The 16597-nt window shown below is 43.8% G+C and overlaps 1 protein-coding gene across 1 annotated transcript; it reads right to left on the minus strand.

Moving 5' to 3' along the window:
* Positions 1-289: 289 nt before the first annotated feature.
* On the minus strand, positions 290-16312 carry LOC133569222 (tomoregulin-1-like). Its single transcript, XM_061921451.1, has 10 exons — positions 15664-16312; positions 9529-9638; positions 9299-9428; positions 8670-8696; positions 5124-5214; positions 4891-5039; positions 4643-4690; positions 4452-4572; positions 4214-4375; positions 290-1207 (listed from the first exon to the last, which is right to left on the minus strand). The coding sequence occupies exons 1-10, from the start codon at positions 15788-15790 to the stop codon at positions 1123-1125; spliced, it is 1050 nt and encodes a 349-aa protein (XP_061777435.1). The 5' UTR covers positions 15791-16312; the 3' UTR covers positions 290-1122.
* Between the last annotated feature and the right edge of the window lie 285 nt (positions 16313-16597).

Here is a 16597-nt window from a genome sequence, read left to right on the forward strand (position 1 = left end):
TCTGGACCTATGCCAGGGCAAAGTTCTAGAATGCTTCCCGAACCTGGAAGACGTCCAGATGGGTCAAAGGAGAAGGGAGGGAGATTTGGGAATATAAAGAGAATGACCACCATGAGGAGACTGGGGGACTTCCTGCACCAGCTGACACCTAAAATTATCTTCCTTCTATACTTAACTTCCTTCAGGAGGACTTGCTTTTCATGCCTCTGCACCCCAGATGGATGGGCTTTTTCGATTAATCCCCCATTGCTCTCCTTTCTAACGCATGACGAATCAAACAACAATGCGGTTTCTTTTTAACCACGGTGATTTAATTCTAGAACATTCAACTACACATGCACATCATGCAACAGCTACAGCAGAACCACCTGCTTCTTCTAGCACAGGGAAACAACCAACACGGACACTTGGTACCAACATTACAAATCAAATAATAAAAGAAAACCAAAAATCTTTTTAAATTATCATCTCGACAAAACACCACATTGGAATCCATTTCCGGAATGGCGTCACGTGGAAAGTAAAAAGCAACTGTACACGTCAGTTTGGACCTCAGGACTGGAAAGAGTAGAAAAAACAGCATTTTGGTTCTAAAGTTGACATGAAAGTGGACCACTAACCCCCACCCTCAGGTGCAGCAAGTTGGGCCTGCTCGTGGGCGAATGGTGCGTTCAAGAGCTGAGAGTTGGAGCCTTTAACTGCTCTCAAGATGGCTGCCGACTGGCTGTTTTTTAAATAAAGTTATCAACAGCATAGACATTTGAAATGGTCACTGCGCGCTACGCAGGACTTAAAAGTAAGGTAGAAAAAATGTGCTGCTTCTTTCCAAATGTAAACAAAAGCTAAGAGGCGTTAGCGTGCAAAGAAAAGGAAGTTCATCAACTAATTGGAGCCTCCACAGTGTTTGAGGTCGTCTGCGCTCGCTGGCAAAACCAAAAAATTGACCACGTCCCAAAAAGAAAAGGTCAAAAAAATAAGGCCCCTTAGGAGTTGAAAAATATATCTTAAAAAAAAAAAAAAAAAAAAAAAAAGAGGCACCAGAAGTGGAGCTGTAAAAAAGTGGTCAGTCTGTGTGGTACCAAAAAGGTGTATTGAATAAAAAGGTTTTGGAGGGAACGTCTGCTACATCATCCTGGACGACGTTCCCGAGGGGAAGTGTCCCAAATGCTGCTTCTGTCGCCGTCCACGCTTGGCCTTGTTGCACCTCCTGCAGGACAAGACAGGAAGCACACGTCAACATGCAGGGTAAGCCAACAGTCAACAGTTTTGGTTCTGGAGTGATTTTGTTGAATTGATTTATTTCATTTTGGGACAGGTTTCCACACGACTGGCATGATGCGAAAGAGCACCCTCTAGTGGTGTCCTCGTGTAACTGCAGCAGCCTCATTAAAAACAAGTGATTGACATGGAGTTGAACAGAAAACTGTTTCATCATTGTTTTTTACCCTCTAAAACATGGGTGTCAAACTCTGGCCCGCGGGCCAAAACTGGCCCGCCGTGTAATTTTATTTGGCCCTTGAGGCAATATCAATTTAGCATTAGAGCTGGCCCGTCGGTGTTATACAGCGTCGGTGCCGCTGTAACACCGCATTCACTGCTAATACTCATACTTGCCAACCCTCCTAATTTTCCCGATAGACTCCCAAAGTTCAGTGCCCCTCCTGATAATCTCCGGGGGCAACCATTCTCCCGAATTTCTACCTATTTCCACCTAGACAACTATATTGGGGGCGTGCATTTAAGGCACTGCCTTTAGCGTTCTCTACAACCTGTCGTCACGTCCGCTTTTCCCCCATACTAACAGCATGTCACATATTTGTGGCTTTTACACACACACACACAGACACACAAGTGAATGCAACGCATACTTGGTCAACGGCCATACAGGTCACACTGAGGGTAGCTGTATAAACAACTTTAGCACTGTTACAAATATGCGCCACACTGTGAACCCACACCAAACAAGAATGACAAACACATTTCGGGTGTACATCCGCACAAAACAAATACCCAGAAACCCTTGCAGCACTAACTCTTCCGGGAAACTTCCAGCAAACTGACCAATAATTAAAGTTTTATTCATGCATTTTCTCTTGCTACTTTAAGGCTTGAATGTTTGGTCAATCAATCAATCAATGTTTACTTATATAGCCCTAAATCACTAGTGTCTCAAAGGGCTGCACAAACCACCACGACATCCTCGGTAGGCCCACATAAGGGCAAGGAAAACTCACACCCAGTGGGTGTGAGTTTTCCTTTTGAGTTTGGTTCATTCATTGTTAATTGTTGATTCATTTTTATTTTATTTTCAAATGTATTATTAGCCTGTGGAAAAAATGTGATATTTACCTCAGAAGATTCCAAATAGAAAAAAAAGACATACAATTTTTATTTAAATTTTATTTGATATGCCAATGATATTCTTTTAATTATTATTGTTATTATTTGAAACTGAATTTTGCATGTCACTAAAGTTATATAAGCCTTGCTTGTTCAATATTTAATGCCCAACTTGTTTGGGTCCCTATTAAAAAGTTAATTTGTTCAACCGTGTTCCGTTTAAAATTTTGGCCCACTCTGTATTTGAGTTTGACACCCCTGCTCTAAAATATCGAATCAACATAAGATGACATGGTGTACCATATAAGATAGCCTGGCGAACCACATAACGCAATGCAATGGACAACATAAAATGACGTTCCGGCCCATTTCAAATAAAGTGGCGGACCACATAAAGTAATTTGGCAGGCCACCTTCATTCACGTAACGGGACACATAAAATAAAGTGGCGTGGCACTTAAAATATTGTTTCGGGCTACAAAATTACGCGGCGGAGCACTTAAAATAATATGGCGGACCATATAAAATGTTGTGGCAGGCCACCTGAAGAAATTTAGCGGGCCACGTGAAATGACATGGAGAGCTACTTAAAATAATGTGACTGATCACATAAAAAGACGTGGCGGGCCACGTAAAATAACGTCACAGAACAGATGACATTACCTCACGGACCACATAGAACATGGGTGTCAAACTCTGGCCCGCGGGCCAAATTGTAATTTCATTTGGCCCTTGAGGTAATATCAAATTAAGATTAGAGCTGGCCCGCCGGTATTATACAGCGGCGATGCCTCTGTAACACTGCATTCACTGCTGATACTCATACTTGCCAACCCTCACAATTTTCCTGGGAGACTCCCAAAGTCCAGTGCCCCTCCCGAAGATCTGCCGGAGCAACCATTCTTCCGAATTTCTCCCGATTTACACCGGAACAACAATATTGGGGGCGTGCCTTAAAGGCACCACCTTTAGCGTCCTCTACAGCCTGTCGTCACGTCCGCTTTTCCGCCATACAAACAACCTGCCGGTCTAGCCACATAATATATGCTTTAACACACACAAGTGAATGCAAGGCATACTTGATCAACAGCCATAAGGGTCACACTGAGGGTGGCCGTATAAACAACTTTAACACTTTTACAAATATGCGCCACACTGTGAAGCCACACCAAACAAGAATGACAAACACATTTCGGGAGAACATCCGCACCGTAGCACAACAAAAACTCAACAGAAGAAATACCCAGAACCCCTTGCAGCACTAACTCTTCCGGGACTCTACACTATACACCCCTGCTACCACCAAACCCCGCTCTTCCAATTTTTATTTACATTTTTTTTTATATGCCATTGATATTTTTGACTCATTATTATAATTTGAAACTTGATTTTGTATGTGACTATAGCTCGGTTGGTAGAGTGGCCGTGTCAGTAACTTGAGGGTTGCAGGTTCGATTCCCGCTTCCGCCATCCTAGTCACTGCCGTTGTGTCCTTGGGCAAGACACTTTACCCACCTGCTCCCAGTGCCACCCACACTGCTTTAAATGTAACTTAGATATTGGGTTTCACTATGTAAAGCGCTTTGAGTGACTAGAGAAAAAGCGCTACATAAATATAATTCACAATTCTACCTAAGCCTTTCTTGTTTAATATTAAATGCAAAACTTGTTTGGCTCCCTATGAAAAAGTTAATTTGTTCAACCCTTGGCCCGCGGCTTTGTTCAGTTTTAAATTTTGGCCCACTCTGTATTTGAGTTTGACACCCCTGACATAGAATGATGTGGCGGGCTACATAAAATGATGTGGGGGGGCAAGATCTGGCCCCCGGGCCTTGATCTTTAAAAGCACCTGTGACGAGGGCGACGTACACACCTGGTGAAACACATGACCACCGCGACAATGATGGCGATCTGGACGGCTCCGATAATGGCGGCGATGAGGACGTAATGCAGCTTCTGACCACTGGGGACCACGTAGAGGATGTTGAAGTCCAGAAGCTCGTCACACTGCGGACCGCCGTACGCCGACTCACACCTGCGCGCGTTCACATCGTCGTCACGTCAACGTCGTCACGGTAACAGGCATCTTCACAGCGAAGCCGAGGTCTTACCTGCACGTGGCCTGGTTGCTTCGCATCTCGCACTGGCCGTGTATGCAAACCATGGCGTGGTCTGGAGGGCAGGGGTCGTAGCCTTCCACAAAGCCCTGCCCCTCGCCAGGTTTGGACACACCTGGAAGGAAATCAACAGTTACGATTGGCTGACAGAAGGAATCAGGAGACGCACGTCGAGGACACGTTACCAAAACCGTCTGGTTTCATCTTTAAGCCGTCGTCCTTCCTGCTTTTATCTGAAACCACAGAAGAAGAATGTAACCAGCACTCTCAGGCAAACAGAGATGGAGGTCAAAGTAAGTGTTTCCATATTGAGGTCATGTTGTCATTTAATATTCATGACTTTTCTTCTTCTTTGGGCAGAGGATGAAGGAGGGCAGCTCAATTTTTTTTACTCGTGGTTTCCACCGCCCTCGAGACATGATTCTCCGGTTACCTTGACAACGTCCCACGTGTCTGATGTCGATCTTCAGCTGCTTGAGGCAGGACGCCTCCCGGACGTGACAAGGTGTGTCGTAAGTGAGACCGTCGCTGCCGCACACCGGGTTGTCGTTGTGGCCGTTGCACACGATGTTACACATACACCTATACGCGGGCACACACACACGTCAGTGCTTATAAGTGAGTGCAAGAGTTGTTGTGGATGTGTGTGTGTGTGTCTGCACTTACAGTATGTCCTCAGAGTCTTCGTCACACTCTGCACCAAACTTGCAATTCCCACATTTGGATCCTTTTTTACCGCGTCCAGAGCCTTCATCATCTACAGACACACAAGTCGTATTATTGTTGTAGCATTGTACGTATTGTATGCGTTGTTGGAAGCCCACTCTGCAGTGTTACTGTTTTCCTGCCAATTCACCACATGGTGGTGCTGTTATTAAACCCTACTAGTAGGGCTGGGCGATATATCGATATACACGATATAAAAACAGCAGGGGGTCCATCGTCTGGCGGTGGTTCGGCTTCAAGTGGGAAGATGTCGAATAGACAACTTTAATTTGTCAAGTGTGGGGCACAAGCTTGGAGTTTGCATGTTCTCCCCGTGAATGCGTGGGTTCCCTCCGGGTACTCCGGCTTCCTCCCACTTCCAAAGACATGCACCTGGGGATAGGTTGATTGGCAACACTAAATTGGCCCTAGTGTGTGAATGTGAGTGTGAATGTTGTCTGTCTATCTGTGTTGGGCCTGCGATGAGGTGGCGAATTGTCCAGGGTGTTCCCTGCCTTCCGCCCGATTGTAGCTGAGGTAGGCGCCAGCGCCCCCCGCGACCCCGAAAGGGAATAAGCGGTAGAAATGGGCCACAAGCGTTGCTACCAAAATAACATTACTGCTAATATGTAGCATCATTTGAAAAGTCACCTGCTTATAACCTTAATAAATACAGTTTTGGTAAATTGACTTAAGCTAGTACGGTTACTTTTAGACCTCCACCCCAGATCACACCTCAATCCAACCCACTTCTCCAAAGTGGGCTGGCTCAGGGTGGAGGACAGAGTAAAACAACTTGCACTGAGCCCGGTCTATAAAATCCGCTACACCTCTTTGATACCGAAGTACATGTCAAACTACTTCCTTAACATAAATGACCACCATAACCACAACACCAGGGGGAGCTCCACAAACCACGTTAAACCCAGATTTCGATCTAACAAAGGTCTTAACTCATTCTCTTTCTATGCCACATCAATGTGGAATGCACTCCCAACAGGTATAAAAGTAAGTGCATCTCTATATTCCTTCAAAACCGCTCTAAAACAACACCTCCAGGCAACTTCAACACTTTACTAATACCCTCCTCCATTCACATCCCATCTCCCCGGATTATAAACAACTCAAATGTACTTCTAATGTATATACTTGTTCTTATGCTATGTGAACTCACTATGTTCTCTGCTGGCTGTACATATCCTACTAAATAAGACCTACACTGTTTCAATGTCCACATTTCTCTGTTGATGCAATTGTTGATGACTGAAGTGCTGATATCAACCAAAGCTCCTCATCCCACCCCCCGGATTGTAAATAATGTAAATAATTCAATGTACATACTATGATGATTAACTTGTGTGATGACTGTATTATGCTGATAGTATATATTTGTACCATGAATTGATTAATGTGGACCCCGACTTAAACAAGTTGAAAAACTTATCTGGGTGTTACCATTTAGTGGTCAATTGTACGGAATATGTACTGAACTGTGCAATCTACTAATAAAAGTATCAATCAATCAATGTGATTTCCTTCACTGCATGAAAGTTTCAAATGATTATATATTAATGCAGTATAAAGAAGAATGTTTTAATGTAGACTCATAGAATGATCATACTGCTGTGATTATATGTATCAAGTGTTCATTCAAGGCTAAGGCAAAATACAGAGATATATATTGTATATCGCCATATGGCCTAAAAATATCGCGATATTAAAAAAAGACCATATCGCCCAGCTCTACCTACAAGTCGAATTGGCTTAAAACGGGGGTCAAGAACCCGCGGCTATAGAGCTGCATGCGGCTCTTTAGTGCTGCCCTAGTGGCTCCCTGGAACTCTTTCAGAGATGTGTGAAAATGGAAAAAGAAAAAACTGTATTATACATATAATATAGGGCAGGGCGATATGGCCTTTTATTAATATCTTGATATTTTTATGCCATGTCAAGATACACAATATATATCTCCATATTTTCCCTTAGCCTTGAATGAACACTTGATACATATAATCACAGCAGTATGATGATTTTATGTGTCTAAATTAAAATATTCTTATTCATACTGCATTAATATATGCTACTTTTAAACTTTCATGCAGAGAGGGATATTACAACTTACTCAATTGACCAAAAGTGTATTTATTAAACAGTTATCAAGCAGTGGCACAAACATTCATGTAATTTAAAAACAAAGTGCAAGATTGTCAGAGACATTTTAAAACAAGCTACTAGTGCACTTTTGTGCATGATGTCACTAAGATGACAAATCAAAACAACACTAAATTAAAATGCACTTTTTGTACAGAACGCCACTACAATAGTTTAAAACAAATAAAGTGCACTTTTGTGCATGATGTCACACAAGATATTTCAATAAGTTTCACATAAAAATGAGCTGCATATCAAATAGTATATGTCCTACGGTGTTGAAGTGGAAATAGTTGCTTTGGCATTTTATTGGTGTGGCACGGAACGGAGATGTTGACATGCAGTTTCAAGCACTCTTCATTCTCTAGCGGGTGACTTTTTAAATGATGCTACAAATTAGCAGTGCTGCTACTTTTTGTAGCAATGCTTCTGCCGCATTAATGTTCAACATATTCCCGCTTGAAGTCAAACCACAGCTGTTTTTCTTGGGAATTAATTCTTCCTCCATTTTCAACCAGATTCGCACTGTCTCTCTCTCGCATTACCACCCGCACCTCACCGTTAACACCACAGCTAATGTTACCCGTGTCGCTACCTCTCTGCTCGGGGAGGGCGTGTGACGTTGCACACGTGACGTATGTAAGAAGGTGCGCTTGTTTATGTCTCTGTGAGAAGGAGAGACAAGAAAGAGGGAGAAACGCATGCTGTGTAATGCCCGCAGCTAAAAGCAACTGCGTGAGAACGTATACTCGAATTTTCTATATGTCACAGAGACAAACCCGCGATATATCGAGTATATCGATATATTGCCCAGCTGTAATACAATATATATTTTTTTGTTTTAATATATTTTCTGTCAGAGGTCAAACATGACACAAACCTTGATACTGTATACATGTCCGAAATCAATTTCAACCAACCAACCAACCAACCAACCTTCCTAATTGTTAGAAATCCCACTGTTTATATTAAACATGCTTCACTGATGAGACTATTTGGCAAGCACCGTTTGGTCCTACTCATTTCAGCGATCCTTGAACTTGTCGTAGTTTGTTTACATCTACTTCTTTCTCCGCCGTTGTGTTTTATGCCACTCGTTCTTTGTCTCGTTTTGTCCACCAAACGTTTTATGCTGTGCGTGATTGATTTTATTGATTTGCTGGAGTCCTAAATTGTTTACCGGTCCTCATATGGAAGGTACTTTTTCTTGTTGTCTTAAGAAGGGTAGAAATACAAGCACAAACACACGCACACACGCACAAACACATAATGTCCCATGTTTACATGGTGGGTACACACACACACACACACACACACGCACACACACACACACACACACACACACACAAAGGTTACCTCCATCTCCAGATCCCGAAGCTCCATCTGCCAAAGAAGACAGAAACAAACGATCAGACACTAAAGCTAACACTATGCTAATTTGTTGATTTAAGGCAGTGCTTCTCAATAATTTTTTGTCATTCACCCCCTTTTGGGCACATCATTTTTTTCACACTCTTAAATTGAAAATACAATTTGGAACAACCAATGAGTTGCGTGCACCAGCACCTACAGTACATGCCACCTAGCTGAAGACTTGTTTTCTCACCCCCCCTGGTCTAATGATTGCGAAATGTTAAAAAATATGTCTCTTTTTCTTGTTGCCCTGCCTTCCGCCCGAATGCAGCTAAGATAAGCTCCAGCACCCACGCGACCTCGAAAGGGACAAGCGGTAGAAAATGAATGGATGAATTTCTTGTATGCAAGCATGTTTTAGCAACCAATATTCAAAGCCTGTTGATTAAGTCTAGCAGTGCTGCCACCTAGCTGGAGGTGTGTGTATTGTTAAAAAATGAAAAGAAAAAAAAAGTCACTAATACTAGAAGTCCTTTGACTCTCCGGCCCCCCTCTGACACCTCATTGCACAACCCCCCCAGGAGGGCCGTCCACGCTTTTTGAGAAGCACTGATTTTGTCCATGTGCGTTACCGTGGTTACAGGGTCCCTCCGACACTATGCTGATTGCTCGCTGTTTCCTGCACGCCACCCTCCGCAGGAAGCACTCATTCTGGTACGTGTCTCCGTTGGAGCCGCAGACGGGAACGTACTTCTTGTGACACTGAAAAAAAACAAAACAAAGAGCGCTCGATCGATGCTCACCGCTACCACACGCTGGCTGGAGAAGGAATTACGCGCGCAGCATGATGGACGGGACTTACGTGGAACTGACAGACACACTTGATGTCGGCGCCGTTGTCGCGGCAGGTCCCGCCGAAGCGACACGTGCCCGCGTCACACACGCGCAGGTCGCTCTTCTTGTCGGAGAGGTCTAAAAAAACAAAACATTTATTAGAGTGTAAGAGGTGTTTCTTCATCTGTAGTGCGTCACGCTAACTGTGCTACCCTTTGGCAGGAAATCCATAATCCGTTCCCCACAACTAAAGACAAATGAGCATGAGCTGGACTCTTCTCTGGAGGTGGTGAGTGTGTGATAGCACTTTCATCGCTTACACCAGGGGTCGGGAACCTTTTTGGCGGAGAGAGCCGTAAAAGCCAAATATTTTAAAATGTATTTCCGTGAGAGCCATATAATATTTTTTAACACTCAATGCAACTAAATGCAAGTATTTTTAAGTCAGACCAACATAATAAGTAGGACTGCGAATCTTTGGGTGTCCCACGATTCGATTCAACATAAATTCTTGGGGTCACGATTAGATTCAAAATCGATTTTTTTTTCCAATTCAACACGATTCTCGATTCAAAAACGTTTTTTTCCCGATTTAAAACGATTCTGTATTCATTCAATACATAGGATTTCAGCAGGATCTACCCCAGTCTCCTGACATGCATGCAGAGTAGTAGATTTTTGTAAAAAGCTTTTATAATTGTAAAGGAGAATGTTTTATCAACTGATTACAATATTGTAAATATGTTTTAACTATTAAACGAACCAAAAATATGACTTATCTTATCTTTGTGAAAACATTGGACACAGTGTGTTGTCAAGTTTATGAGATGCGATGCAAGTGTAAGCCACTGTGACACTATTGTTCTTTTTTTTTTTTTTTATCAATTTTGAATCACTGCTATGCTGAAATTATAACTAATATTGATACTGTTTTTGATAATATTAGTTTTTGTTTCACTACTTTTGGTTTGTTCTGTGTCGTGTTTGTGTCTTTTCTCAGTTGCTCTGTTTATTGCAGTTCTGAGTGTTGCTGGGTCAGGTTTGGTTTTGGAATTGGATTGCATTGTTATGGTATTGCTGTGTATTGTTTTGTTGGATTGATAAAAAAAAAAAAAACGATTTTTAAAAAATTAGAATTCATTCTGAATCGCACAACTTGAGAATCGCGATTCAAATTTGAAAGGATTTTTTCCCACACCCCTAATAATAAGTATCTTCTTCTTTTTAATAACATTGTTATTCTGAAGCTAACCAATAATGAATAAAATAGTTATTACCATTAATGTGACTTCTTGAAAAGGTGTGGTAGAAAACGGATGGATGGATTAAAATGCATGAGAATGTTTTATATTTTGAACACTATTTTTAACATTGTGATTACCAGCGGAATTATTCATTACTTATCGCTGTGTTATTTAACCACTGTGCCGCGGCACACTAGTGTGCCATTAGATACACTCTGGTGTGTCGTGGGAGATTATGTAATTTCACCTAATTGGGTTAAAAATATTTTTTGCAAACCAGAATCCGCAAATGTGCAATTGTTGAGTGTCTGTGCTGTCTAGAGCTCGGCAGAGTAACCGTGTAATACTCTTCCATGTCAGTAGGTGGCAGCAGTTAGCTAACTGCATTGTAGATGTCGGAAACATGGTTTGTCGTAATCACAATTATGCGGGAGGCAGCGTGTAGGTAAAAGGGTCTCCAAAACTTCAACCAAAAATAAACAAAAGGCGAGTACCGCTTAGTGCCGCTAAGAAAAGGCATCGAAGCAAAACAAAACTAAAACTGAACTGCCTGCAAAGTAAACAAAAACAGAATGCTGGACGACAGCAAAGACTTACAGCGCATGGAGCAGACGGCGTCCACAAAGTACATCCGTACATGACATGACAATCAACAATGTCCCCACAAAGAAGGAGTGTGTCTGCACAACTTAGTCTTGATTGTGAAAACAAAGCAGGTGCGGGGAATAGCATTCAAGGAAGACATGAAACTGCTACAGGAAAATACCCACGAAAGAGGAAAAGCTACCAAAATAAGAGCGCAAGACACAGGAAAACACCAAAAAACTCAAAATAAGTTACGGCGTGATGTGACAGGTCGTGATAGTACACCTTTGTTGAGACAAGAGCTATATTGATGCATGGTTGGTTATGGTTTGAATTCATATCAAACAATTGCGAGAACAACTTTTTATCGTCAGTATCGGCTAGTGAGTTTAATTTTTGTATGTTTTCTGCTGGTGGTTTGCCTCAGAATTTTTTCAATTAAAGAAAATGTGCCTTGGCTCAGAAAAGGTTGAAAAACACTGACTTATCGTGTTAAGTAATGCCAGCTAAGATTTATCTGAGAGCCAGATTCAGTCATCAAAAGAGCCACATCTGGCTCTTGAGCCATAGGTTCCCTACCCCTGCCATATACGGTAGAAATTTACCCAAAGAACTTTGCGCAAGTCCGACATTGCATTCCGACACTGAGGTCAATAAGTTCCTTCTTTTACTTTATCCATTTTGTTGTGGGGCAGACTGGCTTGTACATGCACATCCATCCTTCGCTAATACAATTTCTAATACAAAGTAACATATAGTTTAAACTTATATCTATCAGTAGACTCATTACGGAAGCACTAAGAGCTATGGCTAAAAACTACATGGCTGACGGGGAAAAGACGCTGTCAAAGTGGAGGCACATAAATAAGACCGCCCAAAAGAGGCGGTTAGAAAGCGGCGGGAAAATGGTCTGTAAATCATGATCTATGCAACATTTTGACCAAAGAAGCACCATTACATGTTATGTAAAGAGTGTTTTAAATGTAGGGGAAAAAAATCATAATATGACCCCTTATAATCTGGTGCGCCTTTTGTATGAAAATAGACCCGCTCATCGGCAGTGGGCCTTATAATCGGATGCGCCGTATGGTCAGAAAAATACGGTAGTGTATTTTGTCTTAATTTAACTGCCAAAATGAAAAGACATTGGACATAATTCATTTCAGATGTGCTCATGAGACCGGATCACAACTTCAAATCGGTTCTCACCGTTCACTTAAAGTAGTCTTTCAAAAGACTCGACTCGGAAACCGGTTCTTGACACAGTTTTGGGTTGCAACCCACCGGTTGCGAGTCACTGACCTCGAGAGTTTAAAAAGACATTGTCGTTTCAGTCACACATTGGTTGTACCACGAAGAAGCACCAAGGCCGATGCCATCTTTAGGATCACAAAATATTGCGTCAGTGTGGACAAAAGCTGATAAAAACATCTGCGGATTTCTCTAAACTGCCCGTAGGTGGACTGGAGTCCGGATCATTGTTGTGTGGCTGGGAATAGGAACCGCATCCAGTACTACTTTGGCACCGACCTAATCCCGCCAGTACTAGTGAATTGAATTATATTTATACAGCGCTTTTCTCTAGTGACTCAAAGCACTTTACATAGTGAAACCCAATATCTAAGTTACATTTAAAGCAGTGTGGGTGGCACTGGGAGCAGGTGGGTAAAGTGTCTTGCCCAAGGACACAACGGCATTGACTAGGATGGCGGAGGCGGGAATCGAACCTGCAACCCTCAAGTTGCTGGCACGGCCACTCTACCAACCGAGCTAAACCGCCCCACTACCGGGCACCGATTTGCCTAAATTCCAAAGATGCCATGTTACAGGACTTGGGTTGTGCGTGACGTCACGCCATGTTGCAGACCCAGCCGGCCGGCTCTTCACAATTTGGCACTTGTCATTCACCCCAGCAGCACTGAGAGCAGACTAATCCAAACTACCTCTCTGTAATGCTGCAATTTGTCATGCCAAACAAAGAAATTGACCTAGAAAAAAACCTCCAACGTACTGTATAAAGTAAGGCTCTGCTTTTGCGCTATCTTGATGCTAATATACATTACCTTTGCTGTTGACATGCCACTGATTAGCATTAGCGTTTTTTTTTATGGGGATTTCAACATCTCCAAATTTGTTCACGAAAACTACAACTAAGATGCACGTTACAATCAAACAGCCGGTATGTAATAAGGCCAATACTTACAGTATTAACACTTTTTGGGCGCAACAAAAGATTAAACAGCAAAGACTGAAGTGACTTGCCAACACACCATAAACTATACACTATTGCAATCTAATGTCTTGAAATTTTAATAATAAGACACGATACAACTACTGGACAGGCGTTATGATAATCAGCTCATTTTTAAAAGTTTGCAATTTAAAACATGATTTTATTATCAAAATCATTTATTTATCAACATGCACAAAAGTACCGAAAATTGGTATTGTTAAATCCATTCTCACGTGCCAGGAAATGGTACCGTATTGGTTCATACGTAAATGGTACCCATCCCGATATGTGGCTATACCAATATGATGAGCCGTTTAAAGACGTCCTCTAATAGAACTTGGGATTCTTGACCCGCCCCAGTGTAACGCAGGGCATCGTGATAGCTCTGGCTTTTAGCTCGGTAGCTTGCGCACCCGTCTCTCATGCCGGACGACCCAGGCGTAACAGACAAACAGGCGGGTTACAGTAGTGCTGTGAAAACCTTCCTCCCCGACAACCTCAAGAGCAGTGCTGGCTATCAGATCGATAGCTCGAGCTCTTAGCTCGGTTGCTAACACGTTTGCCTCTCATGCCGGCAGACCTAGGTACAGAAAGAGCACGGACCTAACCAGGCGGAGTACACGTGCTTCTCGAAATATGCGAGCAAACAGTCCTGGATGACCACGCCAACTTTGACTTCTTCAGCCGGTTTATGCAGCAATCAGATGTTCCACCAGTGTCTAGTTTAATTTATCTCATAGAACATCTCGTTAGGGGGACCAAGGAACATGAAGACTGGATTCAATTGTCTTCATCGACACACCTTAGGCTGTGTAACAAATATTAGATTATAAGTTTTGTGTCGGGCAACTGCAGCCTCCGACAATAACCCCAGGTGGTCATGGGAGACCTGTTTTGCACGAGGACCAGAAAGGCAGGAATTGCATGTAAGAACTGGATTTAATGTACAAAAAAATCCAATAACACTGATAGCAAAGGCAAAAGAAAGTGCCTGCCTACGCACGGGAAGCTAACGCTAAACGTAGAAGAGAGTCAAGAGTCCAGAATAAGCGTCCCGAGCGCACGAGAAGCTACGGCGAGACTTAGCACAAGTATAGACATCGAAGATATACCAACGTGAGTGTTGCATGGAGCAAACAACAAATCAAGAACAAACTGAGGTAGAAGGCAGGCTTAAATACTAAGGCAATCAATGAAACCCAGGTGCGCGTCAAAGGCAAGAGCAGGTGGAACAAATACGAAACCATAAAACAAGGAAGTGCACAATTCGGAACTGGAAAAGTCCAAAACAATCAAAAAACACAAAAGGACTCAAAAACCAAAATAATATATGATCCGGGCGGCGGATCATAACACCTGTAATGTTTTCAATCGTACGACTGTGTGTGTGTGTGTGTGTGTGAGATGAACTGTTAATTAGAGGGGCTATGAGGATCCCCCCCCTGTAATTAGTGGATACCTGAGTGTCACATTACCACCACCAGGAAGAGACTCACATCCTGAGGAAGCAAAGAAACGTCTTATCATTTTAAGTCGCACAACTCAGAGAGGCTGACGAGTCAGTGACCTGGAACAAGAATGAATCTTCCTCTTCCCTAAAGGGGGAGGGAGCCTAGAGTGAAAAATGTCCCGTGTTGTCATTTTTCTCCTTCATCACCGCTGTAAAGCTCGCTCTCTGACACCTGAAGAGAGACCACAAGCTGACAGCTCGGGATTTCGGCTCGTTCTCTCGGGCACTCGGGTTTGACCCACGGGCAGGGCCAGGCGGGCACCACCAGCAAGAGGCCGCCAGCTGTCACGCGGACGTCACCCAACCGCCATTTTATCGCTCCTCCCTTCCAACAGAGGTCCCGCTGCACATGTGACGACCACAGTGTGTGTTTGGCCCAGTCGGCGCACTCACATGTGCCTCGCCCTGTTCCTCCAGTCTGTAATTAGCTCCAAAATAGTGTCCAGTAAAAGATGAAAGCAGCCGCCACACAAGACAAGGTGCGGTCGTCACGGAAACACAAACACTGATGATGTGCCGATGACAGCAGGTGACCTCTGACCTTGCTCACCTAAAGCCTGGTGGACGTGTAAGCGTGTGTGCGGGTCTCACCTGGGCATTCAGCGTTCTTCCCCGGGCCGCAGTCGGCGGATGAGCCTCCCCCACGGGGGTTGCTGCTTTGGGCTGCAGGAAGGAGCATCAACAGGAGCAGGCAGGAGGAGGAAGCCAGGGGAGCCATGGTGGAGGAGGAGGAGGAGGGGGAGGAGGGTGATGGAGGTGAGAAGTGGGGGTAGAATGGAGCTGATGACGTCAGACCAGGAGGAAAAAAAAGAGGTTTTGTCAGACAAAACAAAACCAAAAAAATGTTGAGCAGGGCAGCCAAGATGTCCGCGGGCCTTCAGTGCTTCATGGCCGAGAAGGATGAGCACAAAGCGGACACGCAACAAAGCGCAGCAGCGACCCCCCACGCCTCCGACGCCCCCCTAAAAACAGCCCCTCACCGCCCCGGACTCTGCCTCCATCCCCCAGCCGCGCTGCCTCGCACTCACGCCGGCGCGGAGAAAGCGCGGAGTCCCGCGGGCGCAAAAAAAGATCCAGCGAGCGCTTCTCAGCGACGACCAGCCAGCGTGGAAGCCGAAGCCGAGCGAGGGGTGAGCCGGGTTGGATGCCAGAGACTCGCCGTTGGGACCGGGACGTTTTTTTTTTTTTTTTGTCCTCCTCTTCTTCTTCTTCAACCAGTCTCATCAACAAAGGCCCGGGTCACGTGACCGGTAGCAGACCCCTCCCATTATTCCCAGAGAGCGAGCGCGTAATGACGTCATGACGTCGCCTCTCCAGGTGGTCCCCTGGAGGCGGCGCACAACCATTGACATCATAATACATTTGCTGTAGATTTACTCCAGACGGTATTTTAATATTGTAGCTATGTATAAACTTTATTAAAATACAAATACAAACTCGTCAAAGAGCCAAATAGGCAAGACTATGCAAGCCCGTTTCGGCTGTCTTTTGCCATGGATTGATTAACGTGGACCCCGACTTAAAC

This window comes from Nerophis ophidion, linkage group LG15 (genome assembly GCF_033978795.1).
Source record: "Nerophis ophidion isolate RoL-2023_Sa linkage group LG15, RoL_Noph_v1.0, whole genome shotgun sequence".
Taxonomy (NCBI): domain Eukaryota; kingdom Metazoa; phylum Chordata; class Actinopteri; order Syngnathiformes; family Syngnathidae; genus Nerophis; species Nerophis ophidion.